The sequence below is a fragment of the Primulina huaijiensis genome, chromosome 12 (genome assembly GCF_012295235.1).
Source record: "Primulina huaijiensis isolate GDHJ02 chromosome 12, ASM1229523v2, whole genome shotgun sequence".
Classification (NCBI taxonomy): domain Eukaryota; kingdom Viridiplantae; phylum Streptophyta; class Magnoliopsida; order Lamiales; family Gesneriaceae; genus Primulina; species Primulina huaijiensis.
The window spans coordinates 5971946-5996461 of record NC_133317.1 but is presented as its reverse complement, the minus strand read 5'-3'; the positions used below and the strand labels follow the sequence as shown (position 1 = coordinate 5996461).

Here is a 24516-nt window from a genome sequence, read left to right as displayed (position 1 = left end):
TTTTGCTATACATTCGATTCAAAACATTAGTACTTTTTTTTTTTTTTAAATGTAGCTCGTAATAATTGGATAAACAAAACAAAAAACATATAATCAAAAGAATATGATATAAAAATTTTAACAGGGAGGAATTTCGAATTAAAGAGCGTAATAAATAACAACGATGAAAATTAATACTAGAGAAGATAGGAAACCGAAATGTTTTTTTTTTATTTTATAAATGCTTCTTTAAATGTGACTATTTAATGTCTTAAATTTCCATTGTAGCACAAAGTATATTACCGAGTCCGAAACCCAATCTACCATATGTGAGAATTATCAGTACTCACACACACTAATAAACATGAAATTTCTTCACTGTTTTCTTCTCGTTTTAATAATTATTGTGAAGTTTTCTGATGCAACACGTCCGATTCCAAGAACAATGCAGGAAAAGAAAGCAGTTTCGGATGATGATCCGGAAACAAATTCATTTCCTGAAACAGGGGAAGGGAAACAAAAATTGAAAGAAGAAGAAGAAAAAGAAAACTATGAGTTTTGTGATTCTTGCGAAGACTATGATGAACAAGATTCATCAAATGAGGATGATGAATCGTCCGAGTTCACAAAAGATAAAACAAAACCCAAAGAAACCAAAAAATGTGAGGGCATGCCTTGCGAAGACGAAGATGATCAAGATTCATCAAATGAGGACGATGAATCATCCGAGTCTACAAAAGATAAACCAAAACCCAAAGAATGTGAGGGTGATTCTTGCAAAGACGAAGATGATCAAGATTCATCAAATGAGGACGATGAATCATCAGAGTCTACAAAAGATAAACCAAAACCCAAAGAATGTGAGGGTGATTCTTGCAAAGACGAAGATGATCAAGATTCATCAAATGAGGAGGATGAATCGTTCGAGCCTACAAAAGATAAACCAAAACCAAAAGAAACCAAAAAATGTGAGGGCAATTCTTGTGAACATGAAGATGAAGAAAGCTCACATCCAACTAAGAAAAAGGAAAAATCCAGTGAGTCCACGAAATGTACTTGCCCTTCTTGTGATGGAGAGGCTGCAGAACCACAACCTGCAAAAGGGAACTCAAAATCAGAAGGAAAAGATACAGATGATGATGTTGATGGTACTGGAAATGATAAAGATGGTTTCGACAGTGATGTTGATGATGATCATAATTCCCCGACTCCCACAAAGAAGAAACCAGAATCCAAAGAAACCGAGAATGGCGATGGGAAACCAGCACCGGAGAAATGTGGACCTACGTGTGGTGATGATTCTGAATCAAACGCAGCACCACCTACAAACAGGAAACAGATACCGGATGAACTTGAGGATGGTGATGCTGCACGAGCACCCGAGAGTGATGACCCGGAAATGGACTTGTCTCCTAAGGTCCAGCCTAATAAAGGAAATGGTAATAAATCAGCGGCAGCACCACCTACAAATGGGAAACAAATACCAAAAGAACTCGAGGATGGTGATGCTGTACAAGCACCTGAGGGTGCCGACGACCCTGAAATGGAATTGCCTCCAAATGTTCCGTCCACGAAAGAGAAAGATGCTAAATCAATGGCACCATCACCTACAAATGGGAAACAGATACCGGAAGTACTCAAGAATGGTAATGTGGAACAAGAATCCGAGGATGAAGACCTTGAAATGGAATTGTCCCCAGAGGTAAATATTCCGAATACTAAAAGAAAGGGCGCCACCGTTAAGCCAATGGCCCCACCTCCGATGAATGGGAAGCAGAAACCCAAAGAACTCAAGAACAACAATGCTGAACAAGCAGCCAAGGAGGACGACCCTGAAATGGAACTGCCACACGTTCCAACTACCAAAGGGACAGGTGCTAAACCAACAGCACCACCTCCAGCAAATGGGAAACAGAATGCTAAAGGCAACGCTGAACAAGCACCTGAGGATGAAGACTCTGGAATGGAACTGCCCCTGGTTCCGACTACCGAAGGGAAGAGTGCTAAAACAACGACAACGCCTCCAATGAAAGGGAAACAGAAAACCGAAGGGGATGCTGAACAAGGACCCGAGGATGACGAGCCTGAAATGGATTTCCCCTCAAAGGCTCCATCTGCTAAAGGGATAGGAGCTAACCCAACAGCACCACCTCCAACAAACGGGAAAGAGACACCCAAAGGACTCAAGAATGATGATGCTGTACAAGCAGCAGAGGATGACCACCCTGATGTCGCATTGCCCCCAAAGGCTCCGTCCACTAAAGGGAAGGATGCTAAATTAACCGCACCACCTCTGACGAACAGGAAACAGATATCCAAAGAACTCAAGGATGTTGATGCTGAGCTAGAACCTGACTACGACTACCCTGAAATGGAAACACCAACGAAGGCTCCCTCTGCAGCAGGGAAAGATGATAAACCAATCGCACCACCACCTACAAACGGAAAACAGAAATCAGTAGAACTAAAGAATCATGGAACCAAACTAGAAATCAGTTCCAAAGATGATGACAACAGTGACTTCATAGAAGATGATGAAAGCCAAAAGGTACTCTACGAAAAATTGAAAGAGCTTACGGAATAAGGGACAGATGATTCTTGTAAGGCAGTATGTGGCAATAAATTGATAAAAGAATGTTTAAAACAGGAGGAAGAGCTCACAACGGAGAAAGATCAGCTCATAAATTATCCAAGTTTCCTTGTAGCTATGGAACTATTGCCTCTTCTTCTTTTCTTTTTGTAGAAAATAGTGGAGATTGGATTGCTAACTAGCATGAAAACAAATTTATTGCATACCAAAATGATATTTTGTCAAGCTCATAGCTCCGAAGGATTTGCAGCTCATATTATCATACCTGGATGCAACTTATGCATCCAACAATTCTCCATCAAGCTTTTTTTTATATATATATTTTTTATTTTTTTTAAAGCGACGCTTAACTAGTTTATCAAGTGTGAATTTTTCTAGACGAGCTTTAATCATTTGACAAAATTAATGCCCCAAAAGAACAGTCCAAGAATCAATAATCAAGAATATCAATTCAGAAATCACAATCAAGACAAGCAATTCAAAATTCAAGAATGCATAACCAACTATCCACGAATGCATGGCATACAACAACAGTGGAAATTCAAGAAGAAGAATTCAAGATTAGATTCACAAGTAGAGCAATTTCAAAGATCCAAACCAAAAAGAAAGGGGAAAAAACAATATTTCCAGAAACAATTCAAAGGGTAGATATCAAGTAGAAAAGTTGAGAAAAGGAACAATGCCTGCTCAAGGACCTACTATAATTGGTATAAATCTTGATTGATGAATATGAAGGCGGAAATGAAACGAGGCCTTCTTCATGCGCTTGTGTCCCAATTTCCCAAAATCTTGACATTCTTGATCAGTCTTACGTCTAAATAAATAAGAAGAAAAACAGAACGAAAAACTGTGGAAAACTGAAAGAAGCATTCCTTCCCACTCGAACTAGTCTTGCGACTGTTGGGATAATTTGCGTAGATGTATATTCAAAAAATATATATAGAGAATTAATATTTAAGTATCTTTATTTAAGACTTAGGGTATATATTGAGCTAAATCTTGACGGCTAATGCAACAAACCCCATTCATCACGTCAGATGAACACTAAATGAACATACTACAATATGTTCGACCAAAAAAAAATTCGAGTTCTTATTTTATCATTAAAGAATGAAGGTCCATCTAACTAAAATTCGTACGAGTCTAATTGTATTTTATTTTTATTACAACTCACGTGAGGACGGTGGATCGATTCTGAAAAAATCCGTTATTCTGGCAGACGGTGAGATGACTTGGCTTCAAGCCCGGTCTCATAGTCTAATTGTATTATAATTTTTAAATATGATATATTATAAGTAGTACGTGTAAGCAGGTTGGCTTAATAGTTGTTCAATTGAAAAACAAAATTAAACTATTTAATTATTTGCTTTTAAATATAATCGTCGATATGATTAATTATCTTTTATTTATCTCAAAATTTATGCCCCATAATAACTTTAAAAATTTAAAGATAAAAGGAATCTGGATTCGATGGTTTTAGGGCGTACGTGTTTATTGTAAAATGAGAGATATGTCTCATGTTGCAACAATAACATGATAATTAATTATTATTTCTTAAATTAATTTATTTTTTTTAATCTCTTGTTGAAGAGACAAATTATTGAAAAGGAAATAGACACGAACATTATAAATTTATTTAAATTTGATGTTGACAATCAAATACCCACCATCCATGAAAGCTGCACGTGCATGTTGCGTTTGCCTCTTTGCTATCCAATTTCCTATCTTCTTCTCATACATTATTTTAGATGGAAAATCGTATTTTTTTTCTTGTCAAATTTTAGCGTTTTATCTTAATTGTTGTTGTGATATAAATACAACGCTAATATAATACTGACGTATATAATGTTGTCTTAATTTTTTTCATGAAAAATTATTAAAATCGTCAAAAAAAAATAAAGAAAACACGGAATTAAAATTGAAATTTGTTCACATCAAGCAAAGAACAAAAAAATACAAATTTCCCTCAATTTATACAAAAACTTTTAACGGTAAATTTAAAAAAAAATACCTCTGTCAATATTTCATTTAAGATTCAGTACCTATACATATTTTTTTAGGAATCAGTACCTGAAAAATATATAATTTTAGTTTTAACCCTTATAATGCAAAATTTACATTTTTACCCTTTATTATTTAAATAAATATATTATTTTATCCACAAACATTACATGTGTTTTCTCCATTTAAAATATAATTTTAAAAAAAATATTATTTCTCAATTATCATGGAATAAAAGTAAATACTTATTTTGACATACAAAATATCTATTATGGGGTTTCAGATACTTGATTTCGTTCTTTGAATACTCCAAATCTATAAGAAAATACTATATTTTCGAGCATTCACCATAAATTCGGTCATTTTTAGTCTTTTCATAAAAAATACATTAGGATTACTTATTCATGTCATTTTATTTTTTAAAAAAACATAGGTCATCACTCATCATGAAATAAAATTAAATATTTATTTTGACCTACAAAATATCTATTTTGGAGTTCCAAATGCTTGATTTGACTCTTTAAATACTCAAAATGTGTAAGAAAATACTGGATCTTCGAGCTATCACAATAAACTCAATAATTGTTGGTATTTTCATTGAAAATACATTAAGATGACTTATTCATGTCATCTAATTTTTGAAAAAACACAGTTTATCACTCATTGTTGAATTAAAAAAAAGTATTTATTTTGATCGATACAATACCTATTTTGGGATTTCAAATATTTGATTTGGCTATTTGAATACTTCAAATGTGTAAGAAAATACTTAAGTTTCAAGTAATATTAAATGACTTTTGATGGTGTCATTTGTGAAGTTAAAATGTGATACTTAAATTGGTATAAAGAGTATCTAATTAAAGTCTATAAATAAATTATTTTACTCGTAAATACTCATATCCAATTATTTGAGGATGCCAAAATATAATTTGAAGTTAATATTAAGTGACACCGATGATGAAATTCGTGAAGTAAAAAAGTGATACTTAAATTAATACAAATAATACATAATTCGAGTCCACAAATACTTGATTTTACCTTTTAAATACTCAAATTCCATTGAGTATGTCAAAATATATAGTTCGAAGATAATATTGAATGTTCTTTGATGATGAGATTTGTGAATTAAAAACGTGCTACCTAAATTGATACAAATAGTACCTAATTTGGTTTCACATATATTTGATTTTACTCTTTTAAAACTCAATTTTGATTATTTTTGTATATAAAAAAATATAGTTTCAAGTAATATTGAGCTACTTTTGATGTGTAATTTGTGAAGTTAAAATGTGATACCTAAATCGGTACAAAAAGTATCTAATTCGAGTATATCAATACTTAATTTTACTCCGTAAATGAGAAGTACTTAATTTGAGTTTGCAAATACTTGATTTTGTAAATGAGATACTCACAATATGTATTAAAATACTGGATATTCGAATAAGAAACGTAAGTTCACCAAGTGTTGGTATTTTTATGAAAGATACATTTAGATGACATATTCATCTCATTTAATATTTTTTTTTCTTCAAAAAAACAAATTCTCAACTAAGCATGAAAATTTAAAGTACTTATTTTTACTTGAGAAGTACCTAATTTGAGTTTGCAAATGCTTGATTTCGTAAATGAGATACTCACAATATGTATTAAAATACTGGATGTTCGAATAGACAACGTAAGTTCACCAAGTATTGATATTTCTATGGAATAAGCATTTGGATGACATATTCATTTCATTTAATTTTTTTTTTGTAAAAGAAAAAACAAATTCCCAACTAAGCATGTAAATTTTAAAGTACTTATTTTTATTTGAGATGTACCTAGTTTGAGATTGTAAATATTTGATTTGGTACATAAGATACTCATAATATGTAATAGAATACTGGATATTCTAATATGCAACGTAAGCTCACCAAGTGTTTATCTTTCCTTGGAAGATGTATTTGGATGACATATTCATCTCATTTAATATTTTTTTTGTAAAAATAAATTCTCAACTAAGTATTGAAATTTTAAAATACTTAGTTTTACTTGATAAGTATCTAATTTGAATTTGCAAATACTTGATATCTTGAATGACATACTTACAATATATATTAAAATACTGGATATTCGAATAGGCAACGTAAGTTCACTAAGTGTTGTTCTTTCCATGGAAGATGCATTGATACGAAGAGTATCTAAATTGGTGAAGTTAAAATATGATATCTAAATTGGTACAAAGAGTATCTAATGCGAGTTCGCAAATACTTGATTTTACTCTCTAAATACTTATATCCAACTATTTGGGGATGTCATATAATTTGAAGTTAGTATCACGTTGTCTTTGATGATGACATTTGTGAAGTAAAAATGTGATACCTAAATTAATACAAATAATATTTAATACGAGTCCACAAATATTTGATTTTATCATTTAAATACTCAAATTCGATTATTTGATGATGTTAAAATATATAATTTGAAGTCAATATTGAGTGACATTTGATGATGAGATCCGTGAAATAAAAATGTGATACCTAAATTGTTACAAATATTACATAATCAGATTCAACTGATGATTGATTTTATCATTTAAAAACTCAAATTTGACAATAAGTATAATGAAATAATATTGATACATATAATGAATGATTATCAATAAATATTATGAATGAATACTAATGAGGATGATATCAAATGAAGTATTGCCTTGTCATTTAATGAATACCAACAAGTATTGTGAATGAATATTAATGATATTATAAATTAATACTCATAAGTATAAAGAAAAAAATACTATAAGTATAATGAATAATTACCAATAAGTATTATGTCAAATAAATATAATTGTCAAATAAGTCATTCAATGAATATCAAAAGTATTGTCAATTAGTATTGATGAATGTTCTATAAATCATTAATCCAAGAATCGATAGATATGCTTAAAATGCAAACTTTAAGCTCATTTACGAACTATGTTCATAATGCATATCCCAATTAGTCCATGATGAATAATGAACTATGTTTATTTATTTAAATGACATGAATAAGTATCCTAATTAATTTTCATGGAAATATTGCATATTCGAATATCCAGTATTTTAATGCATATTGTGAGTTTCTCATTTACGAAATCAAGTATTTGCAAACTCAAATTAGATACTTCTCAAATAAAACTAAGTACTTTAAAATTTTCATGATTATTTGAGAAATTTTTTTTACTAAAAAAATATTAAATAAGATGAATATGTAATACAAATGCATCTTTAATGGAAAGATCAATACTTGGTGAACTTACGTTGCATATTCGAATATCAAGTAGTCTATTGCATATTATGAGTATCTCGTGTACCAAATCAAGTATTTGCAATATGAAATCAGGTACTTATCAAGTAAAATCAAGTACTTTTAAATATTCATGCTTATTTGAGAAATTTTTTTTTTTACAAAAAGATATTAAATGAGATGAATATGTCATCCAAAGAATCTTCCATGGAAAGCAAACATTTGGTGAACTTACGTTGGATATTTGAATATCCAGTATTCTATTACATATTATGAGTATCTCATATACCAAATCAATTATTTGCAACATGAAATTATGCACTTCTTAAGTAAAAGTACTTTAAAATTTTCATGTTTATTTGGGAATTTTTTTTTTTTTTTTTACAAAAAATATATTAAATGATATAAATATGTCATCCAAACGAATATTCCATGGAAAACAAATACTTGGTGAACTTACGTTGGATATTCGAATATCCAGTATTCTATTACATATTATGAGTATCTCCTGTACCAAATCGAGTATTTGCAAACTCAAATTAGGTACTTTTCATTCAAATGCATATTCCATGGAAATACCAACACTTGGAGATTTTACGTTGATTCGAATATCCAGTATTTTATTACATATTTTGAGTATCTCATTTACGAAATCAAGTATTTGTCAACTCAAATTAGCTACTTCTCAAGTAAAACTAAGTACTTTAAAATGTTCATGCTTATTTGAGAATTTGTTTTTACAAAAAATATATTAAATGAGATGAATATGTCATCCGAATGCATCTTCCATGAAAAGCCAACAATTGGTGAACTTACATTGCATATTTGAATATCCAGTATTCTATTACATATTATGAGTATCTTCTATATCATATCAAGTATTTACAAACTCAAATTAGGTACTTCTCATCCAAATGCATATTCCACNAAGTATTTGTCAACTCAAATTAGCTACTTCTCAAGTAAAACTAAGTACTTTAAAATGTTCATGCTTATTTGAGAATTTGTTTTTACAAAAAATATATTAAATGAGATGAATATGTCATCCGAATGCATCTTCCATGAAAAGCCAACAATTGGTGAACTTACATTGCATATTTGAATATCCAGTATTCTATTACATATTATGAGTATCTTCTATATCATATCAAGTATTTACAAACTCAAATTAGGTACTTCTCATCCAAATGCATATTCCATGGAAATACCAACCCTTGGAAAACTTACGTCGCCTATCCGAATATCTAATATTTTAATACATATTGTGAGTATCTCATTTACGAAATCAAGTATTTGTCAACTCAAATTAGGTACTTCTCAAGTAAAACTAAGTACTTTAAAATTTTCATGCTTAGTTGAGAATTTCTTTTTTACAAAAAAATATATTAAATGAGATGAATATGTCATTCAAATACATTTTCTATTGAAATACCAATACTTGGTGAATTTACGTTGTCTATTCGAATATCCAGTATTTTAATACATACTGTGAGTATCTCATTTACGAAATCAAGTATTTGCAAGCTCAAAATAGGTATTTATCAAGTAAAACTAAGTATTTTAAATTTTACATGCTTAGTTGAGAATTTATTTATTTTTTACAAAAAATATTAAATGAGATGGATATAAAATCCAAATACACGTTTCATAAAAAGACAAACAATGACTGAATTTATTGTGATCTTCGTATTTTCTTACACATTCGGAGTATTTAAAGAGCCAAATCAAGTATCATGGAACTTTAAAATAGATATTTTATATGTCAAAATAAGTACAAAATCTTATTTCATGATGAGTGAACAACTATATTTTTTAAAAAATAAAATAACATGAATAAGTCATCATAATGCATTTTTAATGAAAAACCAACAATAACCGAATTTATGGTGATTGTTCGAAAATATAATATTTTTTTACACATTTGGAGTATTCAAATAACAAAATCAAGTGTCTGAAATTTCATAATAATTACTAATATTTTGGTAGATGGAAAACACAAAATTAATTTGGTGGATAGAATTATATATTTATTTAAATAATAAAAGAGCAAAAATGTAAATTTATCTTTGTAGGAAGTTAAAACTAAGTTTGTAGTGTTGTCAGGTACTGATTTGTAAAAAAAATCATCTAGGTACTGAATCTTAAACTAAATATGTACATATGTATTTTTTAGAAATTTACCCAACTTTTAATAAAGAACTGTAAATTCTATTTTTGTAATTATATCTATTTTATAAATCTTTACAAAATTTAGTAAAAATTTTAAACACGAAAACAACGCAAGTAATATTTCCGAGGATATATTCATAAAATAACCTATTTTAAAAATCAAAATCTAAAAAATGTCGCTAAAAAATTTACAAATCTAAAGGAAAAAAAGTTAATTTCCTTTTTCATTAGAAGGGATGTATATTTTTACTGAGCCCACTATTAGCATTTGTGAAAAAGCCCATTAACTCCGGCCGATATGGTAAATACGACCGCCGCTTCTCTTCTTCTTTGGCCTTGCTCTTCAAATACACTTCATGAGCCGACAACGACGCAGTTTTGCTCTTGCCGCCCTTCCTCACCTTCACCGCCGTAGCCTTCACGCCGGCGGAGATATTGTCTACCTTTGTCGGCGGAGAGCCGCCGTTGTTTAAGAAAACAAACGTGTCCCTCCCATCGCTGTTGCTCCTCCCCATTAGTTCCTTGAATCGCCACAGCTTTGAGAACCCGGTTGAGTTGCTCTTCTTGCAGGTCTCTGGAGATACCTCAACCGCCTTTCTGTTCGACCACTCGCAACAGGGACCGAGGATGTCGTCATTCCTCGTCGAGGATGACGTCATCTCCCCGCTGTCCCTCGTCTCCACAAAGACATTCTTCACCGGAGGTTTCGATGGCAGGCTTTCGAGCTGCAAGAAATCGGGTTCATCGCCGGAGAAGAACAAATCTCGGTTGAATAACGGGAAGACCGGTCTGATCTTGCCGTTGAGGAAAGCATCCTCCGCCGCTATCGGGGAAGTATCTCCTTCTCCACACATAAACGAAAATTCTTCTTCCTCCTCCTCCTCCTCTTCATCTTCACCATTATCACGATCTTTTATGATTTCTTTCCTCTCTTCTTCACAAAAATCGTAGCTTAATCTCAACTGTTCCTGTAAACCTCGACTTATTTTAACTTCTGAAGCTGAATCTTGATCTGGGCTGAGCATTTCTTCAAATCTCCCCTGCATTCTTTTTCCGTTTTGGTTGGTTTTCTTCCCCTAGTTTCAGGCTTGAAAATGGTTTTTTTGAGATTGGGAGAGAATTGAGGACAGAGGAGAGGTGGACGTTGATTGAGACGATTAAAGGAAGCAGTGTAAGATCACAACTTTATACATGGGTAAAGGGTGGTGGTTGGAAACTTGGTCCCCTCTTTTAAAATATTAATTGTTGCTGTCGAATATTGAACGTGAAAGGCATTATTTAATGAGTAAGAATTTGTTTTAATAAGTGACAGGAAAATCGATTACGCGTGAAAAAAAAAGAACAAATCTTACACGTCCATTTATCACATGAAAGTTCAATTTAAGCCAGCTTCCGAATTTGAATCCTACGAATTAAGAGATATGGATCCCGAAATCCTCCTAGTACGATCAAAGCTCGTTGGATTAACTAGTTTGGAGAAATGATACCGTTGATTGAAATAGAGCAAATAAATTGAATGTTCAAAGGGAATGTAAGCCAGCCAAAGGATTGTGTTTCCCGTAAGCTTTTGACCATAATTTGACTATTGAAAATTAGTATATTTCAGGTTGAGAGATTTGACGGTAGGATTGCTGCCCACGAACAACGAAAATTCTTTAAATTTCACGGAGGTTTATTAATTTCTAATACTTTTATGAAATCAGCCTGGACAGCTTGTTTCTCTTCGTTTTTGTTTTAAGCGACCTGGACACCTTGTATTTCTATATTTAAATCGAAATTACTACACACTGGAAAATTGGAGAAGAGGATAGGAACGTTACCCAACCGGATCTGATTGATTCTGGATCAGATTTAATCGGCTCAGGGTTCTGAGGTATATTGACAAAAAGTTATATTTTAGGTATATAATGACAAAAACATCTGGTACTTTTTATATAATTTAAATAAACAAATTTGTAGTTAGTCGAGTAGCTCACGAAAACTTAAATTTGATTCGAGTAAAGATTCGAGTTCGATCAAATAAAAATCGAGTTGAGTTTTGAATAAAATGATTTTCTTTTTCTTTTTTGATATCTCATTCAGATTATTTTTTTCTCGAACAATATAACCATCTTGAGAACTCATCATCTTCACCATTCTGATCACCACCACTCCGACAACAGCGCGACATTCCGGCGACGGCTGGTTGATGACCCATTTTGACATGAATGGTTTAGTTGTAGGCATAGCCGCCTAATCTACTTTGGTATTTATGAACTTCACACTTGATTGCCTGCCTACTCTTACATGTAAAATTAGTGAGGGAGGGTGTTTTTACATTTAATATAGCTGACAAAAAACGCGATGAATGCTGAGAATGGAAATGTCAAAAGAATAAGAACACTAACCTAACAATGGTAGCTAATTTCTCTATTTGGAATATAAAGATTTTATTTTGTAGACACTAACGTAGGATTTAGCCCCTCGCCTACGTTAGTAGTAGTGATGAGAGTAATATATCGTACTGTATCATACTAAAAATACATACTGTTCGATCGAGAGAGCACGATATATTCGTCTAATTTATAATAACAGACCATGACTTAAGATATAAAAATATGAGTTTGGATAAATTTGGTTTTTTAATGCATACTGAAAACTTAATAAGCTCAAATTTAAAAAAATGTAATGATCATCATTGTTTTTAGAAATTTCCTTTTTTTTCCCTTTCTTATTTATCATATATAAATTGGTAATTATCATTTTATACAATATATATTATATGAGGATTTAATTTCCTACCAAGGAGTGTGTGTTTATAAATCATGTGGTTTCTTCTACAAATACCAGTATTCTTCTTAACGGAAGCACGTATAATAAAATAAGGCTATGTTTGGTACGAGGTATTAGGTGGATTTATAGTTTTTTAATCAATCTAATCTCATGTTTGGTAGGATTTTTATTTAACAAATCAATGTCTCCTATAAATGATTAGGTTATATTAACTAGGATAAAATAATCACTCCTCACTCCCTAAGAATATTTATCCAACTGTAAATCCATCCTATTTTTTCAATTTTACCAATCTCCTATATCTAAACTCATCACCACTTCCCGCCACCGACCGCCCACCAGCCGAACGCCGGCATACCGCCGTCGTCGCCAACCAACCGCCGCCGCCCGACTGCCAGCCGAACACCGGCATACCGCCACCGCCACCGTCGAAATGAATGGGCAATTTTGTCAATTTATCAAAAGATTTTTAATTATCTCATTCTTAACAACCATACCAAACATAATATTATTTTATCATTATATATTATATTTCTACTTCAATTATTCTTTTTATCATTTATTTCTTAATCATTTCATAATTTTATCCTCCAACCAAATACAGTCTAATAATATTATATATTTTAAAGAAAAAATAACTCTTGCTGAGCAAGTTATCGATTTGTTTGCTTTAATCGTAATAATGGGTTGACTCATCCACCAAATTAGCCACTCTCATTTACAAACAATAAAAACGATGAACACGTGTAATTAAGTATATGTCTTACTTTATACGCTTTCTTTGAGTACATATTTATTATTTTTATTATGCAGATGTCTCAAATATGTTTTTATATATATAGTTTTGATATGGTGCATATTTACCGTGCACACCTATGTGAGCACCGATGATGTGTCACTCACTCATTGGATGTGATGATATATATATATATATATATAGACACACACATACCGAGATTGAATTTGTGACCTAATTTTTTTAGGATGAGAGGAATTGCAGTCGATACTCTTCGGTGAATTAGATAAACAAACAAATGTCATATATTTCCGTTGTATTTAACCTTTCTTCATTTTTCCAAGGTGATTGTTATTTTTAAATGAATGTTTCATCAATTTCAAAAAACATTCTACTTGTATATCAATATGATTATATCCACAAAAATAATTAATTTTTTAAAACTAAATCAAATATATAAATGATTACATCAAAATATATATCCAATACTGTTCTCCCAAGATTTGCAAGCGCAGTAATTTCGACGGTGGAAAATAGACGCACGTGGGTCACAAAAACCGCACGTTTTTCTTTTTAAAATTTTTAAAAAATATGATTCCGTCGTTAAACAGACCGTCACACTTGATATGTGTGTTTCTTAAATAAATAAATAAATAAATCAGAGAATAGAATAATTTTAAACATTTTAAAAATTAGAAAAAAATTTATTACAATTTTAAAAATGACATCTTCCGCACTCTCTCTGAATCATTCATAATTTTTTAAAAATTGCGTATAAATTAATAAAAAAAATACAATCTAATAATATTATTTTAAAATTTAATTATTCCTATGATTCTTAAAATAATTATTTAAATAGCACACATAGTCAATGAATTTATATTATATTTTGAAGCAAAAATATATAAAGTAAGTTAAATAGGAGTGGCAAATATAAATTTCTTGAGATTAGTTTTCTTCATTATTGATAAAACTTACTAAAAATGTAAGCTTATATAAAAATTACAAGTTTATATTTATTACATATATAATAAAATATTAATACTATATTAAAATTTTAGTTCTTGAAATAATTTTTTTAATATTAATCTATACTTACTATATTATAAATATTTGTATTTTTGTCCTATAAATTTTTTATATTGGCATCTTCAACTTTCCTCTATAATGTAGAGGTGGAAAACTCCTCCAACCTACCTCTATTTGAACTCTTCATTTTGAAGAGTGAAGATCATTCTGCATTAGAATATCAAATAAGAGGATGACATAAATTTCAAAAAGGTCCTCGAAATTACCAAAAAGGTCCTTTCTAATTTTTTTTAATTTTTTGGTCCATTTCAATTTTTTTTTATTTCCTAATTAATTCTAGTGTTATTTTTTTTTTTATTTTTTATTTATTTGAAATGTTTTATTTTTTAAATTAAATAATTATAATTTTACTAGATATGATAAACACCAATGTAAATAATGAACAAAGTCGTGATCGAAAAAATACATAACACAATTTATTATCGATATATTTATATTTTTAATGGTCAATTTTTTAGTTTTTTAAAACATATGTGCCATTTAAGTTTGTCTTCATTTATATTTTATGTTTGTCTGATTGTGTCTTGTTTGCAAATTGTTTGACAAAATAAATGCATTATTTTAAATAAATCAAGTCGAATACACATTTAATTGTTTTATGTTTAATAACATAATACTTAGTTATTTAATATATTATGCAATTTATTTTAAACTTATCGAATTAATTAAATTGAGTTGAACAATACATTATATAATTATTTTATTATATGTGTGTGTGTTTGAAAATGAAAAAAAATTTAAAAATTGAGTATTTGATAACATTTAGAAGATATGAATTGAAGAATATTTTTTTTAAAATTGAGATAAATGATCTCTGTTTGGGATGATATATGATAAAAATGAAAAATATGAGTTAGAGATGACATAAAATACTCATATTATGTAAGATTATAATCTTTTAAATAAAACAAAATATAACAAAATTTTAAAATTCAAACATTAATCTTGATTAAAAATTATTTTAATATTCATTTCAATTTTTTTACCCAATTATTATTATATTTCACACAAAAGTCATATTTTATACTAAATGTAATAAGGGCTTTTATGTATATGATCACTGGTATAAATAATAATAATAATAATAATAATAATAATAATAATAATAATAATAAAATCATACATATCGTTTCACATATCATTATTGTGAAAAAAATTTGGTATCCGACCCAGCACGTGAAATAAACTTGTGTTATGAACATATTTGTAAGAACGTCTCACAATACAAGGATCCAATAATAATAAATCTATAAAAAAAAACAGAGCAGGTTGGTTTATTTTGAAATTACACTTGTGCTCCCTCCATCTCCCGGTCTAAGCCAACACGTGCCACCTGTCAAACTTCAATAATCTTTTGATTTTATCGAAAATTAAAAACGATGTGATCTGCCTTTTGCATAGATATCTCAGTATATTATATAAATCCAAGGGAAAAAAAAACCCAAAATAACTGCATTTAAACACCTGATGTTTGTTTACACGACAACATATACGTAAATTTTGCCAAGTTCTTGGGAAATTTATACTTCTGAAAAATGGTGGGTTTTTCATCTTCTTTAGCAACCATGGACGTGAAAAAATTCGTATTTTCAGACCAGTTGCTATCATCTCCTAGGAGAAAGGTGGTTTCACGATTTGGTTTTGGCATATTTGTCTTTTATTTATTTTTACTGTGGTGTTGTTTATGTTTGATTTTTCGTTCAAGACTCCATTTTTGAACCCTGTATTTCCTGGGTTAATTAGTTTTAGTTCTCATAATGATAACACATTTGTGTCTTGGCCCTCTTCTAGTTTTAATAATGCTTCAAGTGTAAGCAATGATTTTTTTATTGTAGAAAAATCGAAACATATTGGTGGTATGAACGAAACCTTTGAAGCAAACATGGTGAGGAGTAATAAAAGTTTAGATTTTGTGAATTTTCGTGAAAAAGACGAGGTTTTTGTGGATTCCCAGGTGGGGAATGTCTCTGGGAGGTTTAGAGATGGTGGCCTTAGTACTAGAGAAAGCGTTGTGAAAAAGATGAAAAAAATTGGTCTCTGGATGATAAAAATTTAATGTTGATAGACTCCACCGAGAATGTGAAGAACGGAAGCTTTTCTGTTGAAGAAAATGTACATGAGAATATGCTTGTTGATTCAAACGGGCGTGAATTGAAATTTAACGAACCGAAAAACGAAGCCTTGAGAGATGGTAAGGTTCGAAGTTACACTAATGATGGAGATTACGAGGGCTTAAAGCATGAAGTAGAGGGTATGAGTGCAAATGCAAGGTCTTATAAGGAATGTGATATCTCTAGTGGTAGATGGGTGAAGGATGATACAAAGCCATATTATCCTCCTGGTTCTTGCCCATATATTGATAAGGATTTCGATTGCCATCTCAATGGGAGGATGGATAACGAGTTTGTGAAATGGAGATGGCAGTCATATGACTGTGACATCCTTTGTATGTTTATCTCGTTATTTATACTTAGAGAATAAAGATTTACTTTGGTATTCCCGTTCGGGATTTCTTTTTTTAAGTAATGTGTGATTTTTACTAACTGCATTGAATGTGTAGGCACATCATTTGTTGTTCTGTTTCTTGTTAGGCATATGGTCTACTAGAAAGTAGTCATTCGATTCTTGTGTGCACTTACATGGATTTTTACCTACTGCTGCGCGGCTGCGCCTGATTCAATGCATATGTCGATAAGAAGGTACAAACACACATGTTGAAGAGCCTTAAAAGTATTCACATGTTTAATTTGTTACAAATCGCATACTTTGCTTTTGTTGTATCTCTATGAATTTTTACATTTACCGTTTACGAATGAACTTTGAGATAAATAATTTGGAGGCCTACTAAGATTGTTTGTCAAGCTCAAAGGTCTACATATTAAATATCAAAAATATTTGTTTTATCTGGTTTATCAAATAATAGGTCTGTTTAAACCGTTTAATTCCACATGACTAGCTTTCATGGCCATGCACATCATCATAGATTTCTTAGCATTTAGAATGGAATTTAAGTCACTGCCCTCGCATTTGCCTAGCGCTCGGATGCAGGAGTTAAAGAGGTAATGATTTAGAGAATTTAACTATTTTTTACTATTCCTATCATTTTGAAATTTGATTATGATGCTTTTACAGGTTTAACGCTATTGATTTTGTTGAGGGCTTAAGAGGGAAAAAACTAGTTTTTGTTGGAGATTCTCTAAATAGGAACATGTGGGAATCACTTGTTTGTATGCTTCGTCATGGTGGTGTACAAGATAAGAAACGAGTCTATGAGATATCCGGGAGGAGAGAATTTAAAACGAAGGAGTTCTATGCTTTCAGATTTGAGGTATGCTCTGTAACCTTTGACAGTTAAAATTGTCCCGAGCTTAATTCGTCTTTGTTTGGCTTTATTTGCAGGAATTTAACTGCTTCGTGGACTTTGTTAGTTCTCCGTTTCTTGTCAAGGAATCATCTTTGAGAGGGACAAACGGTTCTTTTGAGACACTACGACTGGATTTAATGGACGAGATGACTTCCATGTATCATGATGCTGATGTGATAATATTCGATACAGGACACTGGTGGACTCATGAAAAGACCTCCCGTGGGTGAGTTTTTTCCAATTTTTCTGATGAAATACATCGCCGTTATTTGGCGGCAAGCATAAAAATTGTGTGTATGAGTGAAAGAAGGTATAGGATCACACACATTCTCAAGGGTTTGTCATTCCTATATTTCCAATATATTTGCAAAAAATGTATACCAGTCTCGTGTTAACGAAAACCATTTGTTGATTTAAAGGGAAGATTATTACCAGGAGGGTGATTATGTTCACCCGAGACTTAAAGTTTTGGAAGCTTACAAAAGGGCAGTTACCACTTGGGCGAATTGGGTGGACAAGAATATTGATGTAAACAAAATTCGAGTTATTTTTCAAGGATACTCCATCACCCATTTCAGGTTGGTTAATAAACTTCATTCTCTCTTTCTGTTGCATCAACCTTTATATGTTGATTCTGTATATCGTCTAAGACTGCGATTCAGCATGATGGGGTATTTGATATGTAGTTGCTTGTAGGGGTGGCCCATGGAACTTAGGAGGACAATGCCACAATGAAACCGCACCAATATTTAATGAAACTTATTTAGAGAAGTATCCCAAAAAAATGAGAGTTCTGGAATCTGTGGTGAAGGGTATGAAAACTCCTGTTACGTATCTAAACATTAGTCGAATAACAGATTACAGAAAAGACGGCCATCCGTACCGACCTGATTCAAAATCAGAAACTGGTAATGTGCATGCACAAGATTGTAGCCACTGGTGTACCAGATACTTGGAATGAGTTGCTTTATGTATATTTATTAAAAGAGTGGGAGAGGATCTTGAAAAACTGAATACAAGAAAATTATGTCAAAATTTCTCAGAATGGTGCAATTTGTTGTAACACAGAATTCGAACTACATATATTTATTTACCTGAATACAAAAACTTATTTTCTTCATGCATTGGTTATCGTTGGGCAGGGGAAAAGATCTCGAATCCAAAAAAAGGTTTACATGACAAATTTTCCAAGTTATTTGTCGGGATCCATGTCTGTTCATTTGAACCAACCAAGGCTTATTGTCCGCTTCTTAAAAAGTTGGCTTCAAGGTGATCCACATGGATTATTTAATCTCCTTTTTATTTGACATTTAAAACTTAGATGAGTGTGAATGTGTCGTGGATGTTTGTATTCCATCTTACGGTCATAAGTTTAGAACGAAATTTCTTAGATTTAATAGTAACTTAATTTTCTCAACTAAAAAAAAAATGAATGTCATATTATTAACTGGATGACAACTCCGTTGTATTGATTATCAACAACTGCGTAATCTTTAGATCATGAATCGAAAAACACACTTCAAAATTAAAAGGCAAGTTGATATGGTAGAAGAGGCTTTCCAATCACCATTGTTCTTAAACACTTCACAAACTGAACATTGTAATTCAGGAGGGATAACATTTATGAAATCATCGGCACGCACAACTGCCTTACGATTGAAAGATGAAAAACAGGAAAAAATTGTTGGGATACAACTTACAAGCGAAGGACGAAAAAAGTAAAAGAAAACGTATTTTCCGCACCTTGCCAAATATTAAATTGAAAACAGAATATCAAATTTAACAAAAACATGCATAAGTTCAGCTACTTTCTACCCAAACATAAACACTAAAAACAATGGGTTCATAGTTCAGACATAAGTATTTGGCGTTGTACCGGCAGGCGTTGGTGCCGAGTCCACCCTTTTACCTCTTTCACTTCTGCTGTTTTCTGAGAATTTCAAGCTAGCCTTGTGAAAGCCCCTCTCTCTTTCTGCTGAAGTCCATTCAGATGTGTAGTAATCTTCCTCCGTGGTGCCTTTAGAAGATGGCCCGCAGAACATTCCACCCCATTGAGGGAAGTATATTAACATGATCACTAAAGTGCAGAATATCATCATCACCCCCATGAGTTCTAAACCTTTTTCGGTAGAGTATCGTGATCCTCGAAAGAATATAACTTGAGTGAGAACCGCTCCTACGTTTCCCCCGCCGCCAGTCATTCCGGAGATGATGCCTAGAGACCTGGTAAGATTATTTTTACTAATGTTCAAGAAAACGAAGAACCAAAACAATCAAAATGCAGTTGAGTGTAGAAATATTAGCATACCTTCTTGAAACGAAAGGAACAACCCCGAATGTAAGCCCACAAGCAGCTTGAACAAACACGGAAAATATGAGCATTATAGCGACTGATAAGCCCAAAGATCCCACTTTTCCTAAAAGAATACAGAATATTCCCCCCAATGTCTGCACAATCCACAGAGTCCACAGCCTTCCTCGCATTCCAAATTTCTTCGCCATGAGATCCGACAGAATCCCTCCTCCTGGCCTGGAGAAAATATTTGCTAATCCGAAACTCGCCGCTATTATTCCAGCTGTGTGAAGATTCACATTGAATCTATCATAAAAGTACTGCGCAATGATGTTGTCTATCGTAAGTTCAACCCCGAAACAGTATCCGTAAGTAAGTGCCAGGATCCATCCTCTGTAATTCGTAATTGCGTGATAGAAAACCTTCGAAAAGTCGTCTTTATGCTTGTCTCCTGATTTGTGAAGCTCAGAGTAGTTTCCATCCGGTAAATCTTGGCCAAGAAAGAAGATACCGTATGCCGATAAAGTTTGAAACAGGGCAGGGATGAAGAAAGCGATCCTCCAAGCCGTGAATTTGGTTGAGCCTATATTGTGTATGAGATCGAATACTAATGGCATAATGAGCTGTGTCGCGCCGCCGCCAAGATTTCCCCAGCCGCCGGCCACGCCGTTGGCGGTACCGACGACCTTTGCGGAGAACAAAGAGCTCATCCAAAACTGAGTCGAAACAAAAGTTGCAAGAGAGAAACCGGTGAAGAAGCGAACCAGTAGGAACGAGACTGGAGAACTGGCAATGGAAGTACAGTAAACTGCCGGTGCAGTGATAAGAGTGAGAGTGGCAGAGGCTAGACGTGGCCCGAATAAGTCGCATGCTGTTCCCATGGCAATTCGAGCAAAAACCGCACCTGAAACGGCCGCGATTCCCGCGTTTCCTATGTCAGTGGCCGTGAGGTCAAGGTTGTCGCGTATGATCGGCAACAGGGGTGGCGCGGCGAAGGTGGAGACAAAACAGGCGAAGAAAGACACCCAAGAAAGATGGAACGCTCTCATGTGAGGCGCCGCCACTGAAAATAGCCTGAATTCTGTGGATTTATGCTCAGAATCCACTGGAAGTGCAAATTTCTTCGGGTGGAATTCATATTCACCATTAGAGATCTCCATATTTGATGATAAACAAGAAATCTCTGTTTGGGAAGTTTAACAACTTCGAAACTTTTTCCAGGTTCGCATTGGCGAAAGGGACGCTTATAATATTGGAGAAGTGACCTTCATATGGCTACATGAGGAATTCAAAAGGCTAAAAAATTTACACTATCGCCGAGTCTCATGGATTAATTTCCTTTTTGACAAGTGGGAAGTGAAAATATTAGATTTCTTCACATGTGAAGCAGGTTCCTTGCGGAGAAATTGCCCCTAAAGTTTGATAATTAATGGCTAGAGCCGTGGGGTGAAAATTCAAATCTTTCTGCCCAATCGGACAGTGACGTTCAAGAGATTCATTTGTTCCATCCATTGACTTTGGAGACAAGGAATCCAAAGGAATGTACAGTTTTTTTTGACTTAGTAAACTATTCCTTGCTGGGATATTCTTGTGTGGAATAAATGACAATTATGTCCTCCGGTTTTGCCATCCATTGACTATAACGGATAACCACACCAGGATTAGGTGAAACGAAGCACTCAACTGAGGGTATTTGTGATATTAAAGTACGTTTTTTTGTGGGTTAGTTAAATGACAATTTATTACATGTTATTTGTTTTAATTTACTCATTAATCCAGCCTTAGTAACTAAGCCGGCACTCGAGAAATTATCTCTAAAGACAAAGGAGAACTGTTAAAAACTTTCACCTACCCTTTTCCTTTTGATTCAGTACCATGTAGTATTAAATACATGTTATTCTTCATCTCTTCTTGTGTCTTAAGGGTGTTTTGGTCATTTCTTAGGCAATATCTAACAATTTTCGTTTAGTTTAATATTTAGCCAGCATGATGGGGGGATATTCATGGTGGATACAGATAACAGAATCTTTCAAGTTCCCAATAAAATATATGCTTGGAAAGTTGGAGTCGTATGCACGGCGCATCATTTTTCCAAAATTCATTCACATATCAAATTTTACTATATGAAATACTAAAAAAAAAATTCTTTTTATGAAATTATATATATTTGTCGAAACCCGGTGGTAGATGTACAATAGTAGGTTGTTCTCTTATATTGAGAAAATATATTTATTTAAATTTTTTACTTGCAAAATAAAATAAATATTGAATGGTCAACTGAATTAAATTGTTGGGTACTGAATAAAGCAAGCTGATTGTATAATATCTCGTCTCCTAGAGACGTGCATTGACTTGATAATTAAGTTTCTTACAAACAAGTTGATGCTCACTGAATTTCAACATTTATACATTACAAACGGGTCGGGACGGCCCGGGGAAGGCAACTAGAATTGAGCTCATGATATTGAAGTTCGAAATATACACTTTACAGTCTTTAAATGCTTAATTAAGGTTTCGGCCAAGGAGTATTTATTGCATGAGTCTTTATTAACTAGGTTTAATTTTGATAATCAAAACTTGTAATGCTTTCATATCATGAAATTAATCATTTAGTTAAAAGAAGGTGTGTGTACTTTTATTTCTATTTTTATCATGTTTAGCCTCTTTCCACTCTAAAACTTTCTAACTATATATATACATGTTTGGTCTAATTAGCTAAATTTGTGTTGGATTGATGATTTATAGTTTTTAAGAGGTATTCGATATATGGATTCGAAATGACTTAAATTTTTGGAATTTAAAGCTCATTAAAATTGTCAATATATATATTCCGCCGCTAGGGAACAATCAAGATCTCCCCTCTATTGAAAAAGCTAGCATTATGGGTGGCATGTGTGTTAAAGTAACTGTATAGCAAATCAAATTATGGCATGAGTTTTATTGACTCTTATATAAAAACTTTTTTTAATAATATTTTATGATTTTATTCAATTATGATATTTAATTTATCTGTATCCGCATTGAAGCTGTATAGATAAAAGTCATTGAATATATAAAAAGCATCATGGGGTCTGGCTATCAACGTAAGAACATGAAAGTCATTAGAAAACGTACTTTATATTCTAATTAACATGTTCATAATCAATTCAAAATTATTACTCAAAGATATATCGCATCGATATCGAATTCATTTGCAACTCTCGATATACCAATGTTTGCATATTCGATCAGGATATATGAGTTGAAGGGACCGTACTGTACATTAACCATAACTTAAATTTCTTGCAGACATTGTCAGTGATACCTAAAGGATCATGTAGTGATGCTACTAGACGTTCTTACTACGATACGATGGGTGCAATCAGACTCGAGTTCTGACCTTATTGATCAAGAGGTTGATTAAGAGAATCAGGCTAATTAGGGTAATTTCGAATAAGAAAAAATGTTATTATAAATCACAGGAAGTTGTGAACCCACGATAAGCTGTATCTCTGAACCATTGAATGTCACACAAGTATTGAATTTTGTGTTCCTCTTTAAATAGTCGAATCCAAAGAATTGAATTTGGCTACTGTAGTTTAATGAAGATCAAAAAAATTTATAAGTTCATTCTATGTAATAAAAATTGTGAAAATTAGCTTAACTATTAATTAAATGAGAAGAGTAGAATTACATGTTTTAGTAAAGAAGATCATAAAACTGAAAATAAATTAGTGGAAAAATTTGTTCTTTGAAATTTTCATTTTTCATTATATGAACGATATTTGTACTCTCGTTACATCGACAACGTCTGATCGTCGATCGAAGTTATAATGAGCTCATAATTATTTATTTAGTAAATTTAAAATACATTAATAAAATAATAAATTATTAGTAGTGACTCTTAAGTATAAGATTCTCATTAAATAATGATTATTTCATTTATAAAGTTTTGATATGCTGCACACCTACCGTGCACACTTATGTGAGCACCGATGAGGTGTCACTCATTTATTGGATGCACAATTTTTCTATATTTCATCACATCCAATAGGTGAGTGACACCTCATCGGTGCTCACATAAGTGTGCACGGTAGGTGTGCAACATATCAAAACTCTTCATTTATATATGTATATATGTGTGTGTAAAGATATAGATATAAATTATGCTTGATTAAAAGTTGACTATTCATAATATTTTCAAGAATACAAAATATCATATGAGAATTTTAAATAAGGCAAAAACTTGTGTGAGACGGTCTCACGGGTCGTATTTG

The 24516-nt window shown here is 32.2% G+C and overlaps 3 protein-coding genes across 3 annotated transcripts; 1 reads left to right on the top strand and 2 right to left on the bottom strand.

Annotated features, from left to right (window-relative positions):
- Positions 1-10233: 10233 nt before the first annotated feature.
- On the bottom strand, positions 10234-11052 carry LOC140990151 (uncharacterized). Its single transcript, XM_073459728.1, has one exon. The coding sequence runs from the start codon at positions 11050-11052 to the stop codon at positions 10234-10236; it is 819 nt and encodes a 272-aa protein (XP_073315829.1).
- Positions 11053-17390: 6338 nt separating this feature from the next.
- On the top strand, positions 17391-19060 carry LOC140990579 (protein trichome birefringence-like 2). Its single transcript, XM_073460337.1, has 4 exons — positions 17391-17931; positions 18003-18193; positions 18387-18545; positions 18664-19060. The coding sequence occupies exons 1-4, from the start codon at positions 17812-17814 to the stop codon at positions 18926-18928; spliced, it is 735 nt and encodes a 244-aa protein (XP_073316438.1). The 5' UTR covers positions 17391-17811; the 3' UTR covers positions 18929-19060.
- A 505-nt stretch (positions 19061-19565) lies between these two features.
- On the bottom strand, positions 19566-21634 carry LOC140990540 (high affinity nitrate transporter 2.5-like). Its single transcript, XM_073460274.1, has 2 exons — positions 20276-21634; positions 19566-20190 (listed from the first exon to the last, which is right to left on the bottom strand). The coding sequence occupies exons 1-2, from the start codon at positions 21418-21420 to the stop codon at positions 19818-19820; spliced, it is 1518 nt and encodes a 505-aa protein (XP_073316375.1). The 5' UTR covers positions 21421-21634; the 3' UTR covers positions 19566-19817.
- Positions 21635-24516: the final 2882 nt, after the last annotated feature.